Raw genomic sequence first — 23,156 nt, forward strand, 5'->3', positions numbered from 1 at the left:
GTATGTTTTTAAAGTGATCTGCAATTCTGATACTTTTAAAGTTAGTGCACATGATTTTCGGACCGTATCTGAGTCTGACACTTGTGCACTAGAATAATAAACACTGATAGAACTGGAAGTTTGATAAAGTAGGAACGGTAATAAATGAAATGAAAATTCCCCAAAAATATTTTAATATTCAGGTTTTTTGTTCATGACTACGTTTTACTATTTGTCCTTTGACGTCAATGTATAGTATGTAAACAAATACAACTCATAACTAGAATTAGTTGTCATTTGATTTACAACCGGAAACCAAACAAATGCAGGAAAGCTTAAAAAAAAAAAAAAAAAAAAGCCAAAAAAGCTCACTCGCCATGTTGTTAAAAATATGTGGTCAAAATGTTCGGACGAGTTTGACAATCCCGATACAAATCCAAATTAAACGGGAGCGAAACAAATATGATTTCAACACTGTTGCATTTTGGGACACTTGATTGATGCGGCGGCCATTTTAGCCCGCTGGACGCTACCTCTCATTGAGGATACGAAGAAAATAGACTGCGAAAGCTTTCTCGCCACTTCTGTTGACTTTTTCTCGAGGTATGCCATTCCCTACATGCCATTCTATTCGTCTATTAACTTTAGATATTTTAGCTGAACTTACTAAATTCCCGTGTTTAATTTTATGGACGAAAAAAAGCTCGTTTTTTGTAGTGTTTGAAAACAACACGCTGCGGTCGAGACGACGGTAAAGTCGCAGTCTTTCTACAGCCGTTCCAACAAGGCGAAATTCTGTTTCAAATTGTGCGCCGATTCAGCTCAGCTCTGTGATGCTAGTAAGGCCGTTCAAGTGTGCTGAACATATTTCTGAAATCCTTGGAATGTCTTTTATATTATTATTTCATCTCCTGGCTAGCGGAAACGGCGGCAACTTGTTAAATCCAAGTTGTTTACGTGCTACTCTGGCTGCCTTGGTCTTCATCCCGTTTGCGCATCAACCCGCCGCCATCATCAGAGCGCTGGAGGCGGGCCGACAAACACTAGAAGCGCCCGTAAAGCCCGCCCACCCACCAGGAGCAAAGCACTGATTGGCTTATATTTAATATTTACATTTCTTCATTGGTCGGACAGCCATTGTAGGCGTTATTTGTATGTGATATGTCAGGGTCTATGACGTAGTACTTTTTGAAGTTTGGCTTAATAAAATTAACTGGGCAAAACAAGACCTTTTGGTCAACCACTAATCTATCCATTGCAATAGGTGTGCCAGTTATTACTTACTCATTACTCAAACACTGCCTTTAGAGAAACGGTAAACTAAATATGAGTATTAATACCCCACAGCAAAGCCCCATAGTAATTTCTCCAGAAATTGCAGTTTCTCGTTAATATTTGGAGTTTATCTACTAGATATGGTATGAGATATTAATTTAACTGCAGTGTACAGCATCATACTCAGAGTTGACTTTTCCGAAGTTTTGCGCCACGGTGTGACCTCCAGTCCCTAATTTGTCACAGTTAAAGAAAGAAGATAACCCTTTCATGGACAGTGGTCACGTTGAGGTAGGGCTGCAACTAATTATTATTTTTATAGTCGGTTGATTAAACAACTAATTGATTAATCGGATAAATGTCACTTTTTTCAGTTACCTTCACAATTCAACTTGAAGTTGTTTTAGGCATGAATTTAAAAAAAAATGCTGCTGATTGACATTTTTCCTTGTGGGTAAATCACTGATATAAATTGTGTCAGTGACTCATTTTCTTTAAACAAACTAAACAACAAAATCAAAAAGGAGGAGGCTGACTGTAATGAAACAGTTTTCTTTATCGAACAGTTGTTCATTAATACAATCCAAATCCAATTTCAAAGCACACTCTCGTATGGCAATTTGAAGTTTGAGTTTGTGTTGAAAGCAGACTCTAAGCCAGGGGTGTCCAAACATTTTGCAAAGGGGGCCAGATTTGGTGTGGTAAAAAAGTGGGGGGCCGACTTTGGCAAACGACCTTTACAAAGACCAATGTATTTAAGCAAATTTTAGCAAGCCATTCTGTGTGTCACAATTGCTTCATTATTTTTTTAAATTAATAATTTCAACAATCTCGCAACTAGCCCTGTAAGGTTCTCTTTCGACTCTCGGGCTCTTGTGAAATACTGCTGCTGTGAAATTAAACTAGCCTCAAGTTGCTTCAATTTCTCGCTGCGTATCTTCCCTGTAATCTTGTCGTACAGGTCAGCGTGTCTTGTTTGGTAATATCGCCTCACATTGAATTCTTTAAAAACAGCGACTGTCTCTTTGCAAATAAGGCAGACAGAGTTGTTGCGTATTTTAGTGAAGAAATCGTCCAATTTCCACCTATCCTTGAAGCCGTCAAGCCGTCACAGTCAACTTTTTTTGTTGATTGTCGCCATTTTAGAAAATTGGGAGTAAAGGGTCACACGGGTTAATGTTGCATAGAGTGCTGCTGCCTTTTAGTGGGTAAATGAGGAGCAGCATTTAGTGTGTAAGCTACTTCATATGCTGGTGGCAGTACTGCTGACCAATTTATTAAGTGTGTGCGGGCCAGATGTTATTGATTTTATGACAGAGGCTGGGGGCCAGATGAAATTTGACCACGGGCCGCATTTGGCCCCCGGGCCGGACTTTGGACATGTCTGCTCTAAGCTGTTCTTTGAATGGGTTTATGTGTGTGGTTTCTTTATAAAAAGAGATGAAATAATTTTACTATCTAACAAAAACTCGAGTGCTATTATGCTTCTCCAAAACACAATACAAATAACACTAAAGACAATAATTAGCATAATCGCTAACTAGTTTAGCGTTCCGTGCTATATAGTAACATCTCATCAACAAAGAATACCAACAATACAATTGGCTTCATTTACTTACCTCTAACTGATGCACACTGGACCTAAAAACACAAAAGACAATCTAACTCTCCACTCCTGGTAATATTATTGATTCAGTAACCCAACAGCAGTTGAAGCAGTGAACTTTCTCTCTCTTGCTCAAATCACTGGCGCGTGCGGGCACCATTACACACAAACAAGGATCCAAAAGCCAGCTTCTGCAGCTGGGGATCGGATCACCAAGGATCCCTTCTTTGGCTGCCACCCAACATTGTACACAACCGACCTCCTTGGCCTCTTCCACAAGTGGTGAGCCCACAGGAAGGAGAACCCACGTTACCTCTTCGGGCTGTGCCCGGCTGGACCCCATGGGTGCAAGCCCGGCCACTATACGCTCACCATCGTGCCCCACCTCCAGGCCTGCCTCCAAAGAGGGGACCCGGTGACCCGCGTCCGGGCGAGGGAAATCGTGGTTCAATGTTTGTGCTCATCATAGAACATCACTGCGGTTGAAGTCAACAAGGTGGTTAAAAAGCTCCTCGGTGGTAGACACCCAGGGGTGGATGAGATCTGTCCAGAGTTTCTAAAGGCTCTGGATGCTGTGGGGTTGTCTGATTTGACATGGCTCTGCAACCTCGCGTGAACATTAGGGACAGTGCCTCTGGATTGGCAGACCGGGGTGATGGTCTCTCTTTTTAAAAAGGTGGACCTGAGGGTGTGTTCCAACTATAGAGGGATCACACTCCTCAGCCTCCCTGGGAAGGTCTACTCTGGGGTACTAGGGAGGAGGGTCCGTCGGGAAGTTGAATCTCTGATTCAAGAGGAGCAGTGTGGTTTTTGTCCGGGCCGCGGAACAGTGGATCAGCTCTATACCCTTAGCAGGGCTCTCAGGTGGTCATGGGAGTTCGCCCAACCAGTCTTCATGTGTTTTGTAGACTTGGAGAAGGCGCTTGACCGTGTCCCCAGGGGAGTCCTTGTGGGGGGTGCTCCGGGAGGATGGGGTATCAGAATTCCTGATGCGGGGTATCTGGTCCCTGTATGACCGGTGTCAGAGTGTGGTCTGTGTAGCTGGTTGTAAGTCGGATCCGTTTCCAGTGAGAGTTGAACTCCGCCAAGGCTGCCCTATGTCACTGGTTCTGTTCATCACATTTATGGACAGAATATCTAGGCGCAGCTGAGGCACTGAGGGGGTCTGGTTTGGTGGCCTCAATATTGCATCGCTGCTTTTTGCAGATGATGTGGTGTTGTTGGCTTCATCAGGCCGTGACCTTCAGCTCTCACTGGAGCGGTTCGCAGCAGAGTGTGAAGCGGTCGGGATGAGAATCAGCACCTCTAAATCCCAGACTATGGTCCTGACTCCTCAGTCGGGAAAAGGTGGAATGCCCTCTCCGGGTCAGGGATGAGGTCCTTCCCCAAGTGGAGGAGTTAAAGTGTCTCTGGGTCTTGTTCACGAGTGACGGAAAAATGGAACGGGAGATCAACCGGGGGATCGGTGCTGCGTCTGCAGTGATACGGACTCTGCATCGGTATGTCTTGGTGAAGTGGGAGCTGAGCCAAAAGGCGAAGCTCTCGCTTTACTGGTTGATTTACGTTCCTACCCTCATCTATGGTCACGAGCTGTGGGTCGTGACCGAAAGAACAAGATCCCGGATACAAGCGGACGAAATGAGTTTCCTTTGTAGGGTGTCCGGGCTCTCCCTTAAAGATAAGGTGAGAAGCTCGGTCATCCGGGAGGGGCTTGGAGTAGAACCGCTGCTCCTCCACATCGAGAGGAGAAAGATGAAGTGGCTCGGGCATCTGATTAGGATGCCTCCGGGGCACCTCCCTGCTGTGGTCTTCCGGGCACGTCCCACGGGGAGGAGGCTGCAGGGCGGACCCAGGACATGCTGGGAAGACTATGTCTCCCGGCTGGCCTGGGAACACCTTGGGATCCCCCAAAAAGCGCAGGCTGAAGTGGCTGGGGAGAGGGATGTCTGGGCTTCCCTTCTGAAGATGCTGCCTTCGCGACACGACCTCTGATAAGTGGCAGAAAATGGATGGACAAACAAGGCCCCAAACGGGACTGCTTGTAGCTCCCGGCAAAAATGAATTATCAAATTTGTCGGCAACTAATTTGTTAATTGTTTTTAATCGATTACTTGTTGCAGCCTTATGATGGGGCAAGTGAATTTTTGGTCATTTAGAAAATATTATAAACAAATATTAGCAATTATTATATGTATAATTTTTTTAAAGTATAAATCATTGTTGTAGTTTTATAAATGTTCGTAATTATAAATGTATAAAAGTTAATACAATGTTAATGAAATAATTTAACATGAATAAAAAACAGAAATACGCACAAGTAACTCAAGTTTTTTTCCTGGTATTAACTCATTACTTGCTATTGATAGTGGTGATAGACGTCCTGTTCATTTAAACTGGGAAGACTGGGTTGGAATCCTCATGTTTAAGTGCCATTGACAGTCATTCATACACATATCCCAGTCAAAATGGATTGGATGTCACATCCAGCCAATGAGTTAAATGAGTGCCCTGTGAGGGTTAAAAATAATTAATGCATGAAAGTATTATGTCTTAATATTGTTTCTATCATCTTTAGGCGATCTTGAATAGCAATGGCCCGTACCAAGCAGACAGCCCGTAAGTCCACGGGAGGCAAAGCTCCACGTAAGCAGCTAGCCACAAAGGCTGCCCGAAAGAGCGCCCCTTCAACCGGAGGTGTGAAGAAGCCCCATCGTTACAGGTGTTTTTTTTTTTTTTTTTTTTTTTTTCAAGATCTCTTATGTACGTTTCAAAATATATTCATATTTTGTGATAACATTTTTAGCTGGGACAGTAGTCAGTTGGTAGGCTAGCATCAGAGGCAGAAACAGAAAGCATCCAAACTCCCTCTGCTTGATGATCTAAAAAAATGTAAGGGGTGAGAGAGTTTGTCACTTTTTTTCTCGCGACCGCCACCTAAAGCTAAAGTAAGTGCAGCTCGTGCATGGGGGACATGCTTGTACGAGCACGAACATAAAGCAACGAGCGTTTAGCCCATCAAATCAGCACCAGAAATGTAAAAAAAACTTGATGGCAAATAGCAAGTCTTAAGTGGGTTAGTAAAGTGTTTTTTCCCTGCAGACACTAGGCAGAGGCTTGGTGAAACAGCACTGCTGCCGCTGGGACATGCACAGGCGCGGGTTCGGCCAGAGTGGTCGACTCGAACCCTGAAGTTCACTGTAAAACTTTTAACATTCTGTACTTAAAACTATAACATGTTCAACTAAACCATGAAATCAAAATATCCCACTATTTTAATGCTAACACATAATGGGAAACACCATTAACAGGTTTAATAGGAAATTACTAAAACTGTTGCGGTAAGTATAACCCTTAAATCATTCATTCATCTTCCGTACCGCTTATCCTGAATGCCTTGTAAGCACACGCGTACTTGCGACACATATTGTACAAACAATATATGGCATTACTCACGTCACGTGTGTACTGAAAATATTAAGAGTAACTTAAGTTTAGTCATGGACTTTTTTTAGGACTTTTTTTTTTTTTCTAGTATACAGCGTGTGACTTGGCATGCTGCGACACGACATGCTGCTCCCACAATTTAGTTTCAGTTTATTCACACATTATATCGAGGTGCACACAAAAACCTGGTCCTATACAAACAGTTCATCTAATAAGGTGCATGAAAGGGACACTTTGAATAAGCTATTTAAAGCTGTTAGTAGGGGCCCGGTTGAACAGCACACACACATATACACACCCATTCAAATACATTACATACAATTAACTATGGAAAATTTCAACATTCTGGTTACATCGGATTTTACATGAGATACCTTAGTAATGTTATTCAAAGAATCATCATATTAAGCATACATTGCAAGGAGGTGAGTTTTGAGGTTTTTCTTAAAAATGGAGATGGAGTGTGACATTTTAAGTGTTTCGTCAAGTTCATTCTAGATCTGTGGTCCTCTGCACACAATGCCAAAACTTGAACACTTTAGCCTTCTGTTTTTCCCTGTGATATGATTTTTTTTTTTTTTTTTTTTGTCCCCTGGTAGTATATGTGTGCTGAGGAGTACTGATTAGGATAAGATCACTTAATTTATGGTTTAGTTTATGGATGAACTGTTACATTACGCAAGCATTTTGAAAGTAGTTGTGTTCTTTTAGCCTCAGAAGGTGGAAAGCATGGAATAAGACGTGATTGATAGGGAATTTTCAAAGGCCGTTGCCGATAGCAATTAAAACAAAAAAATCAGCCGATTGCCAATGTTTATACCAAAAAAAAGAGAGGGGGAAAAAAAACTGTTGTTCCTGGCTTGTAATTATTTATGTTGTTTGGGTCCAAACTAAATAAAGATTGCCACTAAAAAGGTTTGGTTTTGCTAAAATTGGAGGCTGTATTCAAAATTTCCGATTTGCCATCCTAGTTATGCAGAACATATTTGTTAAATGTCATTTATTCGTGTTTCAGGTCAAACTAAGTTTATGAAATAAGGAGGAAAATATACATATATAAGCATTAGAAAGTACAACAGTAAAGAAAAGTGGTAAAATAGAATTCTTAAATCATGACCACAAACCTTTTGGGGAAACAAAAGTATTTTTATATGTCAGTGCAACGAAACAAACTAGAAAATACCACTTAGAACTTTGGAATAAAATATGTGTTTCATGGTGTTATCTAAGCTGATTTATTTATTTATTTATTTAGCTTTTTTTGATTATGAAAAGCAATTGAAGCACTTATTATATAAATGTATATATTTGAAGAATGTTTTTCTTCTGCTTCCTTTTGTAACGTTGGCCGCTAGGTGGTGCAAGATCACAATATACAAATATCATCACCCAAATAGTGAACATAAATTATTCTACTCTATTGGCCAAAAGATATATCAGTCAACCTTCACATAGAATTGTCCAAAATCTCACCTGCAGTCTTAGCTGGGTCAAACACCTTTGATAAAACCCAAATGTAAAATAAAATACAAAAAAAATATTTAACCGATGGATTAAGCATCGTTCAATTTTTGTTGTGAGCGCAGTGCATTTTAAGTACTCTCACTGAACACCATGTCATGTAATTTGTCTTCTGTGCATCATTTTTCCCCCAAAATATTTTTAGGCCTGGCACGGTGGCTTTGCGTGAAATCCGTCGTTACCAAAAGTCCACTGAGCTTCTGATCCGCAAGCTCCCCTTCCAGCGTTTGGTGAGAGAAATTGCCCAGGACTTTAAGACAGATCTGCGTTTCCAGAGTGCAGCCATCGGTGCTTTGCAGGTCTGTCAGTTAGTTTACAGCTACAGTTAAAAAAAGAGAAGATTGTGATGTTTGGGGTTTTTTCCCCTCAGTATTTTTCATTCCAGTGACGTCATCTCACCAAAATGCCCTTATGTTCTCCTTTCACTGTAGGAAGCCAGCGAAGCCTACCTGGTGGGTCTTTTTGAGGACACCAACCTGTGCGCTATCCATGCCAAGCGTGTCACCATCATGCCAAAAGACATCCAGCTGGCACGTCGCATCCGTGGGGAGCGCGCTTAAATGCTTTTACTTTGTCTTTTTACTTTTCACCCGCGAGTTCGTCCATCCCACACCTGCCCCTCGTCACCCTTCCCTTCCTCCTGTGTTAGTAGTATGCATTTGGTAAACTGTTTATATCAATAATCAAGTGTGTAGTCGTGTACTGTATTTCTTAGTGCTTTCAGCACAGAAGACTATTATGGTACGCCTTTTTGTGCATGTATCAACTCCACTCTTTAGTGATGAGGTCGCCTTACGAACACTCACCGACTCCCCACCATTAGGTGGGGCAGAGACCACAATTATGGGGAAAACCATCAATCCATCAACCCATTGCAAGACGGTGACAGACAGAAGATTGGGTGTTAATCTACTGTGGAAATGGGCTCTTTTTGGGGCCTCTTTCCAATAGGGTGTTAAATGATCCTCTTCAGTTTTTGGTAACACACCAACTTCACTTCCAATGTGTAAAAAGACATCAACATTGGTCTCAGGTGGATTCTCTCCCTGCATGATTGTCAGCCCTGATCACCACAGAGATCTATATTCAATCCATCAACATCTCTGGAGACAAAGCTTAAGATTGTTGTCGTTGTTTTTTGTTTTGTTTTGTTTTTTGCCTTAAATAATACTGTAATTTCTGATGGCAAATCCAGGCATGCAGCAGAGGGGATCAATCCTATTTTAGCACAGAACAAATTTAGACCGATCTGAAATCGATCCACTTCTTGACACACATCTTATCAGAGATTGACCTCAACATTTTTATTTCTTTGAAATATTTTAGCCAAAGCTTGAGTGAGTTGCTTTCTCTTTCTTTTACCTAAATCTTGAATGAGAAGTTTATATACTTCCAAATTGGAATGTTCTCATTGTTTTGTTTTGCTTTTTTTTCTTGCAAACAAATCATGAGATGTGGTCTGGAAACTATATTTTTTCCACTCTGTATCAGCTACCACTCTGCGTCTGTTTGATTTTTGTCTCCAGCCTGTTTCCCATGAACTTTATTTTTTCTTGTCCGATTTTTTTTTTTATTAAAACATTAAGTAGTAATGTTTTAATAATGCAATGTTTGTAATTTCTAGATTTGTCATATAAACTTAATAAATGGATGTTACACACGTCAGTTGTCCTTGCTCTTATTAATACTGTAATGTGATCCCCCCCCCCCCCCCTAAAAAAATATATATATATATATTATGGCCAAAGCAACCATAGATCAAGTCTGTTTTGCAAGTACAGTAGTGATTTTAGTAGAGAGCAGCTGCAATCAAAGAAGTGCCAAACTGTTGCACCGTTTCCTAACAGCCCGCTGGTGTGGGCAGTGGTGACTCCTACCACTAGATAGCAGCAAGAGACTAAGTTCATAAGTACCTTTCAGTTTTTATACACCCCTTCTCATAACCAAATACAAACACACACATAAACTACAGTTATCGAAGACTTCTAGGTTTTTTTTATTTTTTTTGGGGGGGGGGGGGGATCTTTTAATGTGCATTATATCCATTTTCTGGGTTGACAGCTTCACATACACCATCTCATCATTATTTCTTCATTTTACTTCCTTGATTAAAAGGATAAAGCCTTGTCCTCTGCCATATGCATTGTAATTAAACACAAACGTGCACTCATGTCTTTGAAGCCTTGGCAGTATCCATTAGAGTGAAATACACGGAGAAACAAATATCTAATCAAACACCCGACATTAATCCTTTTGTTTTGCATGGACGTCAATACACACACACACACACACACACACGTACCCCACATGACTAAAATGAATGGAAAGTCTACTAATACAACAAATGTATGTGCAGCATCTATCAAAGCTTTTAAGGTCCAAGAGAGAATGTTTTTTTTTTTTTTTTTTTAAATAGAAAAGTCAGTCAAAATGTAAGGATTCCTAACTGTAGAACTGGATTAAATTGAAAATTTACTAGTATATAAATCAATCTGGATGAGGGCAAGACACAAAGAAAACAGAGGATTAACGGGCATATTGTAGTCTCTGTTTTCAAAAAAGGACAAACGATACAAAGAAATTTAAAAGTAATATATAATATCTAAACCTTTATCATTGTTTTAAATGTTAAACTACACAGCAGTGCTTCTAAATATTGTACGTTTTTGCTGCACTGCTTTATTAGAATGAAAATACTTCACCACGAATATAAATGGTAATAAATTTCAAAATTATTATATGGTCAGTGCAGCAATATTCAGTCCACAAAAAAGCTATGTGTCTTATGAGCGTAATTGGGGTGTAAAGTCTGCAATTAAGATTTTAATACATTTGGATTTTTGCTCTTTGCTGTCCACATTGTTAGATGCTCTTGTTTTTTCCACATCTGCCACCATTGTCACAATGCAGCCAAGCACTACATATGCGTCATCATATTTATTTGTATCAGGTTTCATGAAATTGACCTTTTTCTTGTTTGTTCCATCTGTGTTTTATTTCCCTCTCTGCGCTTCCTTATCTCTGTTGAATATTTTTTTTCATGTTGTTTCTTGGGTTGTCAACTTTTGGAGAAGGACGAGCTTATAGCAATGCACACGGTTTATTGCATTTGCATTGCCTCACACTAGTGATGGCCAATGTAGCTTTTCAGACGTTTCGAATAACATTAATTAAACATTAATGAATTACAAATAAAGACTTATGAATGAGTGTTTTGTGTTATTGGTGAGAGGAATGTGTGTGTGGGGGGGGGGACTGATGGTATGGTTGTGTAACTAAGGCCATTATGTTGGATGGGGAACACTCAAAGGTTTATAATGAGGTACATAATTATCTGAACTCTTTTTTTGCTCACAAGTTCTCTTGGAAAATACTTGTTTACAAGGTATACTGTAGATGATGCTGGCATGCATAAAAATGTTTTGCTAACTGGAACAGAAGAGGGTACATATTTTGATGGTAAATTTGCCAGTAAATTAGTGGGATTTCTGCTCTTCCCAGTGGTGGATCAGTAAAGTATCGCTGCACCTTCTTTGTTGCATCTGCTGAGGCATTCCTTGACCCCCTGGTATCAGAAGCATCTCTGTCCAGAGTATTTATACTGAACTTTAATTTGTTAGCTACAGTGGAGAAAATAAGTATTTGAACACCCTGATATTTTGCAAGTTCTCCCATTTAGAAGTCAGGGAGGAGTCTGACATTTTCATCTTAGGTGCATGTCCACTGTGAGAGTGATAATCTAAAAAGAAAAATCATGAAATCACAATGCATTTTTTTCCCCATTTTTTTGTTTGTTTGTGTGATACAGCTGCAAATAAGTATTTTAACACCTGTCTATCAGCTATAATTCTGACCCTGAAAGACCTGTTAGTCCCCCTATTAAAGGTCCACCTCTACTTTATGTATTATCTTGAATCAGATGCACTTGTTTGATGTCGACAGCAGCATAAAGACACCTGTCCACCCCATACAATCAGTAAGACTCAAACTTGAAAGATGGTCAAGACCGAAGAGCTGATCAATGACACCAGAGACAAAACTGTTCACCTCAACAAGGCTGGAAAGGGCTACGGAGCAATTGCCAAGCAGCTAGGTTAAAAAAGGTCCACTGTCGGAGCAATCATTAGAAAATGGGAGAAAATAAACATGACCGTCAATCTCAATCGGAATGGAGCCGCATGTAAGATATCACCTCGTGGGGTCTCAATGATCCTAAGAAAGGTGAGGAATCAGGCCAGTACTACATGACAGGAGTTGGTCAATGACCTGAAAAGAGCTAGGACCACCATTTCCAAGGTTCCTGTTGGTAATAGGTTAAGAATTCATGCTTTGAAATCTACTTAAACCAGCATACTGTGGGGCAAATAAGTATTTAGTCAACCACTAATTGTGCAAGTTCTCCCGCTTGAAAATATTAGAGAGCCCGGTAATTGTCAACATGGGTAAGCCTCAACCATGAGAGACAGAATGTGGGGAAAAAAAACAGAAAATCACATTGTTTGATTTTTAAAGAATTTATTTGCAAATCATGGTGGAAAATAAGTATTTGGTCAATACCAAAAGTTCATCTCATTACTTTGGACCCTTTGTTGGCAATAACCGAGGCCAAACATTTTCTGTAACTCTTTACATGCATTTTACACACTGTTGCTGGTATTTTGGCAAATTCCTCCATGCAGATCTCCTCTAGAGCAGTGATGTTATGGGGCTGTCGTTGGGCAACACGGACTTTCAACTCCCTCCACAGATTTTCTATGGGGTTGAGATCTGGAGACTGGCTAGGCCACTCCAGAACCTTGAAATGCTTCTTTCGAAGCCACTCCTTTGTTGCCCTGGCTGTGTGTTTGGGATCATTGTCATGCTGAAAGACCCAGCCACGTCTCATCTTCAATGCCCCCGCTGATAGAAGGAGATTTTCACTCAAAATCTCTCGATACATGGCCACATTCATTCTTTCCTTTACACAGATCAGTCGTCCTGGCCCCTTTGCAGAAAAACAGCCCCAAAGCATGATGTTTGCCCTCCCATGCTTCACAGTCAGTATGGTGTATGGTGTTCTTCGGATGCAATTCAGTATTCACAAAACCTGTGTTTCTACCAAAAACTTCTATTTTGGTTTCATCTGACCATAACACATTCTCCTAGTCCTCTTCTGGATCATCCAAATGCTCTCTAGCGAACCGCAGACATGCCTGGACGTGTACTTTCTTCAGCAGGGGGACACGTCTGGCAGTGCAGGATTTGAGTCCCTGGCAGCGCATTGTGTTACTGATCATAGCCTTTGTTACTGTGGTCCCAGCTCTCTGCAGGTCATTCACTAGGTACCCCCGTGTGGTTCTGGGATTTTTGCTCACCGTTCTTGTTATCATTTTGACGCCACGGGATGAGGAGGAAGTTGAAAGTCCGCGTTGCCCAACGACAGCCCCAAAACACCACTGCTCTAGAGGAGATCTGCATGGAGGAATGGGCCAAAATACCGGCAACTGTGTGTGAAAAGCTTGTGAAGAGTTACAGAAAACGTTTGGCCTCCGTTATTGCCAACAAAGGGTACATAACAAAGTATTGAGATGAACTTTTGGTATTGACTAAATACTTATTTTCCACCATGATTTGCAAATAAATTTTTTAAAAATCAAACAATGTGATTTTCTGTTTTTTGTTCCACATTCTGTCTCTCATGGTTGAGGTATACCCATGTTGACAATTACAGGCCTCTCTAATGTGTTCAAGTGTGAGAACCTGCACAATTAGTGGTTGACTAAATACTTATTTGCCCCACTGTATGTTAAGGCCTGTCTTAAGTTTGCCTATGACCATTTGGATGACGCAGAGGAGTCATGGGAGCATGTTTTGTGGTCAGATGAGAGTAAAATAGAATGTTTGGGTCATAATTCCACTAACTGTGTTTGGAGGAAAAAGAACACCATCCCTACTGTGAAGCATGGGGGTAGTAACATCACCCTTATGGGGGGAGGGGGTTTCTGCACATGGGACAGGACGAGTGCACTATATTAAAGAGAGGATTACTGGGGCCCTGTATTGTGAGATTTTGGCGAACAACCTCCTTCCTTCAGTCAGAGCATTGAAAATGGGTCGTGCCTGGGTCTTCCAACATGACAATGACCTGAAGCACACAGCCAGGAAAACCAAGGAGTGCCTCCGTAAGAAGCATTTCAAGCTTCTAGCATGGCCTAGCCGGTCTCCAGACCTAAACCCAATAGAAAACCTTTGGAGGGAGCTCAAACTCTGTGTTTCTCAGCGACAGCCCAGAAACCTGACTGATGGGTGGGCAAAGATCCCTCCTGCAGTGTTCAAGCCTGGTGGAAAACTACAGGAAACATCTGTCCTCTGTAATTGCAAACAAAGGCTACTTTACCAAATATTAACATTCGTTTTCTCAGGTGTTCAAATACTTATTTGCAGCTGTATGCACACAAATAAATCGTTAAACATCATAAATTGTGATTTCTGGATTTTTCTTTTGAGATTATCTCTCTCACAGTGGACATGCACCTACGAAGAAAATTTCGGCTCCTCCAGGCTTTCTAGGTGGGAGAATTTGCAAAAAAGCAGAGTGTTTAAAATACTTATTTTCTTCACTGTATGTAACCTTTTAAAAGGACATTAGTTATGTTACTTGTCTATAGGCAGCGCACGTCCCTCTTTAGGAGCGATCAGATTATAGTGTTCACACATTTCAAAACAACTGTTCTTCCTAGCTTGCTTCAGTAATGATCAATCAAAATACATTTCCCAGCAATTCAACAGCAAAAACGCAAACGAACCACGATGACACCGACCTACAAATTTTACATTTGTTTGCGCAGTTATGAAGTAACCAGATGCTATCATTCAAACCTCCTCAGCCAGTCACCTGTCAAAATCGAGACAGCCGGTCTCTGTGACCCACCTGATTGGATCATGAACCAATAGGGGTGTTTCATTCAGGAAACGAAACAGTTCCTGTTTCATACATTAAATGTCACGTGATCTGAAGCATGCTTCGGAGCAGTGGTTCAATAGAAATATACATCATCGGTTCGGAGCACGTTTTTAAGATTCAGTTTCAAGCTGTCATCACCACCAAACACATTATGTTTCTGTAACCCTAATCCTAGCCGTAACAATAACCCTAGTCGGAACCCTAACATTGGCCAAAGCCTTAACCTTAATGGGGCGGCATGGAGCTTTGAACCCTTTTGGCCCATTGTGTTGAAAATTGGTTCATTACCCGAAGCTTCATTTACTAAGAACCTGGGGGTCATCTGCTGGCACATTAGTTGTATTTCATGTTGCAGCCATGCAAAACACAGCAATGTTCAACGTGAACAATACAGTTCTTTGTGCACTTTTGTTATTCTTCATAATTACTTCTATTCCTCTGTCTCAACATTTCAAAGTGCATGCATGGTGCTATTTCATACAATAATTACCTTAAATCCTTGACCAAATCATTCTTGAGACATTCCTGCCTGCTCGTATGCACTGAAACTTCCGTACTGTCTCCACCTAAATCCGGCATTAGAACACAACGTGTGTTTGAGTTGATCCCAGTGAAAGCTTTCACGACGCTCTGCCTGGGCCGTCCCCCTACGGCACAGGTGTCAAACCGATTCCAGAAAGCGCCAAGTGGGTGCTGGATTTTGTTCCTACCGATAACTCGCAGAGAGTTTAACCAATGAACTTCCTGCAGAAACAAGCAGCACCTGACAAAGTTTAACTGATTACACATGTAAAAGATCTAATTGGTGAAAAGGTGTCCTCTTCATTGGTTGGAAAGCAAACCTGCACCCACTTGGCCCTTTCTGGAATCGGTTTGACACCTGTGCCCTACGGGAACCCATGGTGCAATGTCTGTAGGAGCCGTCTCGTCAACTGATAGTGAAGTCTATGCATCGACGTACATGGCCGCCATTGGGCTCACCTACTGTAACCCTAACATAGTCGTAACGCTAACCCTAATCTTAGCTTGGAAATGAACGCGGACTGGTTGAAAATTGTGAAATTTAGGTAAAAAATTGTGAAATTTTGGTCAAATATGTAAAAAATCTGAAATATTTGAAATATTTAGTGAATATGTTGAAATTGGAATCGTGTGATTAGAATAGGGATTGGGAATTATTTGAATCTGAAATATTAAATGGGCCATTGGAAATTGGTAAAAATTGGGAGCTTGAGGTAAAAAATTGTGACATTTTGGTCAAAAAATATGAAAAATTGAAAAAATGTGAATATTTGGTTAATATACTTAAGTTGGAATGGAGGAATGAATGAATCATGTGAATGTCATGAAAAAGGAATGGGAAGGTATCCAAGCTGAGATTCTTAACGTGCCATTGGAAATCAATGAAAAAAAGTGAAAATTTGGAAGAACTGTGAATTTTTGGGAAAAACTGAATAGAAGCCCACGAGGATTGGATTTTTGGAATATGTAAATTGTAATAATAATATAAAATAATACTAAGTTGGAATGGAATGAACCGGTGAAAGCATGTGGAAGGAGGAGTGAACCCAAATAGTAAGAAAAAGAAAGGAATTTTATCTGATGGTATTGTGTACGAGTGTTATTGCTCTCTGAATTTATCTTGTGGTTGTCTAATTAAGTTACATTTGGCTGTATTAGTCAATGTGTGCTGGACCTAACTACAGTACTTCAAAAAAAGCATTTTGATCTGAATGTTGCTATGAAAAGTGAACTTGATCAGGAACAATGATGATTCGGTTTCCTTTGGAGATATGTTTTACAATACTTAAAGCTCATGTATGGTAAATAGCAACTGGAGATCAAGCCTTACTCACCTAAGCATAACATGAATGTTAGTTTGTTGTAAGGTTGATGTAGTTGCATGATGCTGTCGTCAGTCATCTCATCTGCCTCATCATGTAATTCAGGGGTTTTCAACCCAGTCCTCAAGGCACACTGTGGGTCCTGGTTTTTGTTCCAGCCGATCCAGCAGAGACAGTTGAACCAATGAGGCTTCTGCTAAAACAAGCCACACCTGACTGCAATCAACTGATTGCACTTGTAAAACACCAGATTGGGGAAAAAGTGTTGTCATCTTGTTTGGTAAGAATGAAATCCTGCACCCACAGTGTGCCTTAGTGGAATAGGTTGGGGACCCCTGATGTAATTGACTGAATGCAACCATGCATGTAAATGAAAGACATGGATATTTATTTTAATGAGAATTCTTTGTTGATGTGTGTTTGTGTGTGTATGCTTGAATGTGTGTGCAGTTCATGAGCATGTGCCACAGTGCTCACCTTCCCCAAGGTCTGTATGGTGGCTCTCCATCTGTGGCACTCAGGGGATTACAGCCAATCTGTCTGTCTGCTACTCAAAGTGCTGACCATCAGAGCAGCACCAGATTAACACAGTGCTCGGATTGGTAGACGGGGGTGGAGTATAGTTGTGGCAGAAGAGGGATGTGGGGGGCCGGTGGCCTGTTGGAAGAGAGGGAGCGATATTGAGGAAGAGACAAATACAGTGCTTGTATGGTGTGCTCAGCAGTGACGAGGGAGCAGGTTGGGAGGCCAGGACAGATTAGTAAAAATTGGTACACAAGGAAGGAGGGGGCATGAAGTTAGGAGGGGTACAAGGGGGCAGGGAGGCTGCAGTGGGGGAGAAGCAAACTAGAAGTACAATATTGTGTCTAAATTTGATCACACATCAAGGTTAGGAGGATTTTCAACAATGATGGAGCCATTTTCCACTTTTAGATTTAAAATATATTGCAATTCTATTAAAACATTGGACTTCAAAGTGTGATACAAGTACCACCAGTGATACGCGGGCCCCCTCTCATGGTACGCAAAATGGTATGAAAAATTATGTGAACCTTTTGGAATTTCTCACATTTCTGCATAAAATCATCATCAAATGTGATCTCAACTTTGTCAAAATCACACAGATGAAAAAACAGTGTCTGCTTTAACTAAAATCACCCAAACATTTAAAGGTTTTCATATCCTAATGAGCACAGTATGCAAATAATGACAGAAGGTGGAAAATAAGTAAGTGAACCACCACATTTAATATTTTGTGCTCCCCCTTTGGCAGCAATAATATCAACAAGATGCTTCCTGTAGCTGCAGATCAATCTAGCTCATCGATCAGGACTAATCTTGGCCCATTCTTCTCTATAAAACTGCTGTAGTTCAGTCAGACTCCTGGGCTGTCTGGCATGAATCGCTATCTTTAGGTCATGCCATAGCATTTCAATGGGGTTCAAGTCTGGACTTTGACTTGGCCTCTCTAGAACCATCAGTAACATATGCAGGTGGTAGTCTGATGGTTGGTGGCTGTGATGTTCATTCAGGACCTGGGCGATGTGCTGCGACTGATTGAACCACGAATTCTACTCTTTGTCAAAAAACGTGTGTAATGTATATAAACACATACATGCATACATACATACACGCATGCAGTGGTATTTGACAGAATTGCAGAGGTAAAATGACAAGAAGGGAGGTTATTTGTATGGGGTTATTAGAGAAGTAGAAGGAAGCCACAGGGGGTTGAGTGGGTTCAGACTACGTGAAGGCTCGCTGAGATTATTATAGAGTACTAAAGCACAAAGAGAGCGTTTGTGGGGGTTCTTGGGGACACGGGACTCAGGAGCTTGGGAGTCAGCAGAGATTAACAGTTTTTCATTGTAGGACAAACGGGTGTTCAATTGGTAACATGCCAGGATTTCCACACACACACATTCATTAACATGACACTATTCTAAACAAAGGATGTTTATTTTGGAACAGGCTGTTCCAAACTGTTTTTTAACAGAAGATAATACTAACTTGGAAATTGTTACCTTAATGTTTTTTTTTTTCTCATTTGTACATAATGACACTTTTGAAAACAATGAGCCTCATTTTTTTATGATTGTTTAGATCTGTCAAGGAAATGTTCAATACACAATCCAATCTATATACAGCACTTGGTTTAGCAGAGTACACACTGAACCAAATCACATATTCAGTGTGTGGGCTTGAAAGGGACACAACAAAAATGCTGTACCGTACTTTTTGACTAAGAGACCAGCATACATGTATCCTACCATTCGTTGTTATTTCGAACCCCCAAAGCTCACGGTCCTTACCAGAACCTCTGCTGCCCCACCACAGTACAGATTAACAAACATGTACAGATGCAGAGTATGCCGTACATACAGAATACCATTCAATTTTTACACATACAGTACATAAATTAGAAAAATCTCATACTACACTATCAAATAAATACTGTCACTGGGGGAAAAAAATGAAGTTGTGACATGTAAATTGAAACCAAAACTAAAACACAATGATTTTCATATGATTTCAACCAATATTCAATTACATTGTATACATAATTTTCACATATTTTATTTTATGCCAGCAACATGTTACATAAACTGGTACAGGACTGTTTTTTTTTTTTTACTGCAATGTTACATAACATTTCGTCTTAACAATAGTCTATAACCATTTGGCAACTGAGGGCATTTACTGTTGAATTCTCTACCATACTACAACTTTATTTGCCTGAGTCCAGGCCTCTGCTGTATTTTATGCTCCATACTCCCACTCATTTTCAATGGGAGACAGGTTTGGACCGTTGGCAGGTAAGTCGTGTACTGATGCAGTGCACTTAAACTGTGATGCCACACTGTTGGAACACTTGCATTAAAAAAAAAAAAAAACTGAAATAAACAAGGCCGTTGCTTTTAAACCTCAGGACTTTTTTCATGCAATTGTTCACATAGTGGTCAAACATGTTCCAGGATTGTTTGTGAACACCTGCTCCCTTTATAACCAATCATTACAGTACAGTATATGTCAATAAAAATACTCAAAATATGGTTTGGATGTTCAAACTATGGTTTCAGATGCTAAAGAAGGTCTCTTATTGAACAGTAAATCAAAAGATTATTTTGCATGGAAATGATAGTGCCGGTGGGGCTAAGTACCTGTGGGTATAAGAGACAAGCTGTCAGGACTGGACTCAAGGCAGGACTCAAAGGCAGAGTTTTCTTGGTTTACAAAAGTTATTTATTTCACCTTATAAAACAAAAAAAAGTCAATCCACCGTGGAAGGCAAAAATGTTACTATAAACACAAAGTAACAAACAAACTCAAAAATGCTTACAAAAGATTCACAATCAGAACACATTCACAAATGCTTACGAAGGATTCAGGACCAGATTTAATTGGCTGTTGACAAAAAGTGGGCTTGGGGTACGCGACGGCAGACGATGACACTCTGGCACAAAACGGGAGACTGACTATATAGTATATGCACACAGAAGGTAATGGGAAGCAAGTGGGATCAATTGTTGATTAGGGAGGACACGAGGAAGGGCAAGTGCTCTGAAATGAGGAGGGTATAACCATATGCCCCCCCCCCCCGTGGCCAAAGAGTGTCATTGCATGTAACTGACTTTCCTATATATGTTTTTAAAATTAAGAGTTTTATGGTAAAGTATTGTCTATAAAGGTTGTAAAGCAATAAAACTAACAACAGAAATGAATGAAATTAACAAAAATACTTTTACAATGGGTGAAAATGTTTTAAATAGTTTAGTTCATAGTTTAAATTATTTTTTTCATTTCTCACATTTCTGCAAAAAATCACCATCAAATGTGATCTGATCTTTGTCAATATCACACTGATGAAAAAACAGTGTCTGCTATAACTAAAACCACCCAAGCATTTATAGGTTTTCAAATTTTAATGAGGATAGTATACAAACAATGACAGAAGGGGGGAAATAAGTTAAGTACTTAACCATAACATTAGGTAGCCCTACATTTAGACCTAGCATTTCGTTTTTCTTCTAGAACACACACAGATAGCCAATACAATTACCATGTTTGTATGTATTCCAATGACGTTGAAATGAAAGCCATCACATATATGAATAATTTGTTACTTTACACCAACCACAGTGTTTGGAACTACAGTATACCTGAATATTGGTAGATTTCACAGGTGCTCTATAAATCGCTGCTCAGTGTGCTGAACAAGGTTTTACGACAACAGTACTGTATATACTAGTATCTATGATCTTTAGATCGGGCAAGTCTTGTAAACATGTCATCAATAAGACTCCATCTCCAAGACTGGAAGAGCTGTAATCTGACAGCACAGGAGATTGCTGTGGTATGAAAAACGATCTGAACCTTTTGGAATTTCTCACATTTTTGCATAAAATCACCATCAAATGTGATCTAATCTTTGTCAAAATCACACAGATGAAAAAACTGAGTCTGCATTAATAAAAACCACCCAAACATTTAGAGATTTTCATATTTTAATGAGGATAGTATGCAAACAATGAGAGAATGGGGAAAATAAGTAAGTGAACCATCACACTTAATATTTTCGTGATTTTCACGTATCCTCATTAAAATATGAAAACCTATAAATGTTTGGATGGTTTTAGTTAAAGCAGACACTGTTTTTTCATCTGTGTGATTTTGACAAAGATCAGATTATATTTGATGGTGATTTGATGCAGAAATGTGATAAATTCCAAAAGGTTCAAATACTTTTTGATACCACTGTTAGTCTGGTATAACCCCTAAAATGCCATTTTCCCTTGTCTCCACCCTCTCTCCCAATGATGAAATTGAATCTTAAATAAAATATTAAACATGAAATTTGTATGTTTATAACTTGTAGCAATCGGAGCATTTGTTTTTATAAACGCGACAGTTCAAATATGAATTAATATAGGAGGCACGATGGTTGAGTGGTTAGCATATCTGCTTCAAAGTTCAAGTATTAAGGCTTCCTGTGTGGAATTTGCATGTTCTCTTCGTTCGTGTGTGGTTTTGTCCGAGTACTCCGATTTTCTTCCACATCTCAAAACCACGCATGGTGGGCTGATTGGACTCTCCACTTCTCCCCAGCTGTGATTGTGAGTATGCAAGGTTGTTTGCCTGTATCTGCCGTGTGATTGGCTGGTGACCAATTCAGGGTATACCGCACCCCCTGCGCATAGTCAGCTCATATAGGCTCCAGCACCTCCATTGACCTCGTGAGAATAAGCATTATAGAAAATGAATGAATGAACTAATTGATTAACAGATTCTATTATTTGTGGAATCTGTGTCAAACAACATACTATCAACCCTGTTTCCATAACCTTTCTAATCATGGTAGAAGAAGAAAAAGAAGAAGAAAGCAGTGAATCACATGATATGCTTGACTTGAGATCAGCAGACAGTTTTCAAAAGAATGGGTAGAGCAAGCCCTGCTAGTTTTCATATTATCAAAAAGTAGTTCGCCATGATTGTATGCTTCAATTAACCTCATGCAACCCCGATATGCATAAGATCAAAATAGGACAAAAAATAATTCTTGACTTAAATTGGTCCTCTTGATCAGCACGAGATAAACTGCTAGCTTCTATGCATTCAAAAAAGCTAACAGTACAGATTTGCCACCCTGTTGCTGTATTTATGCCAAGGATTGTAAACACCAAATAAATTGTGAAATACTTTTTTACTATTGATCTGTGAGCTAAACTAATTATGTATTATATTAAATATAAATTGCAGTTGCGCCACTTCAAAATAATATTACAACAGTAAATCATAGACTTCATGATGTGCATATATATATATTATGAAGTCTATGATTAAATATACCGCATAGTTTGATTGTTACCTCTAAAAATTGACCATTATTATGTTCACCAAAATAGACATTTTGATTATAATATTTAGTCTCATTAATACCAATGTCCCCCTCCTTAGGTGTCACATTATTGTGACAAAGGACAATATATTTAAATTAAATTGAAAAACAAGTTGATCCAGCAGGTACTGTATATTCAAAAACAAACAAACAAACAAAAGAAAGGTGCATCATCTTAACAACAAAGTCTATACAAATGCTTTGCATGACTCAAATGTTGTAAATATTTGTGAGCGGGTATCTTTCAGTCGAAAACACACTACTTGTTGTGTTGTTGACTGTGGGCAGCACGCAGGCTTTAACAGCCAACAAGTCACCGAGATGCAACAAACATGTTGACTTGTTTTCACATTGTGTCTCTGCTCGCATGAGGACTTGTACGCATGCTTGTTTGTGTGTGTGTGTCTCTCTCTCGATGGGATTGAGAGTGCAAGATGGTATGTAATATTTGCTTACTTAATGGGGTACCATAACCCCCTCACCCATCCCATCAGTTTGGGATTGGTCTGTGGCTCCAGCTTTGAGGATTAAAACATGGCACCCCACTATTTTTGCCCCATTCCCTTTTTCCTTTTCCCATTTCTCCCAATCTTTTCCCCATATCACATGATACGTTACATCACGGGATTGAGGTCAGAACTGGATTAG

At 40.0% G+C, this 23,156-nt stretch overlaps 1 protein-coding gene across 1 annotated transcript; it reads left to right on the forward strand.

Moving 5' to 3' along the window:
• The first annotated feature begins 414 nt into the window (after positions 1-414).
• LOC130917142 (histone H3.3A) lies at positions 415-9,485 on the forward strand. Its single transcript, XM_057838243.1, has 4 exons — positions 415-582; positions 5,436-5,579; positions 7,971-8,124; positions 8,257-9,485. Exons 2-4 carry the CDS (start codon positions 5,452-5,454, stop codon positions 8,383-8,385), a joined length of 411 nt encoding a protein of 136 aa, XP_057694226.1. The 5' UTR covers positions 415-582; positions 5,436-5,451; the 3' UTR covers positions 8,386-9,485.
• The last annotated feature ends 13,671 nt before the right edge of the window (positions 9,486-23,156 follow it).

This window comes from Corythoichthys intestinalis, chromosome 6, assembly GCF_030265065.1.
Source record: "Corythoichthys intestinalis isolate RoL2023-P3 chromosome 6, ASM3026506v1, whole genome shotgun sequence".
In the NCBI taxonomy this organism is placed as follows: Eukaryota; Metazoa; Chordata; class Actinopteri; order Syngnathiformes; family Syngnathidae; genus Corythoichthys; species Corythoichthys intestinalis.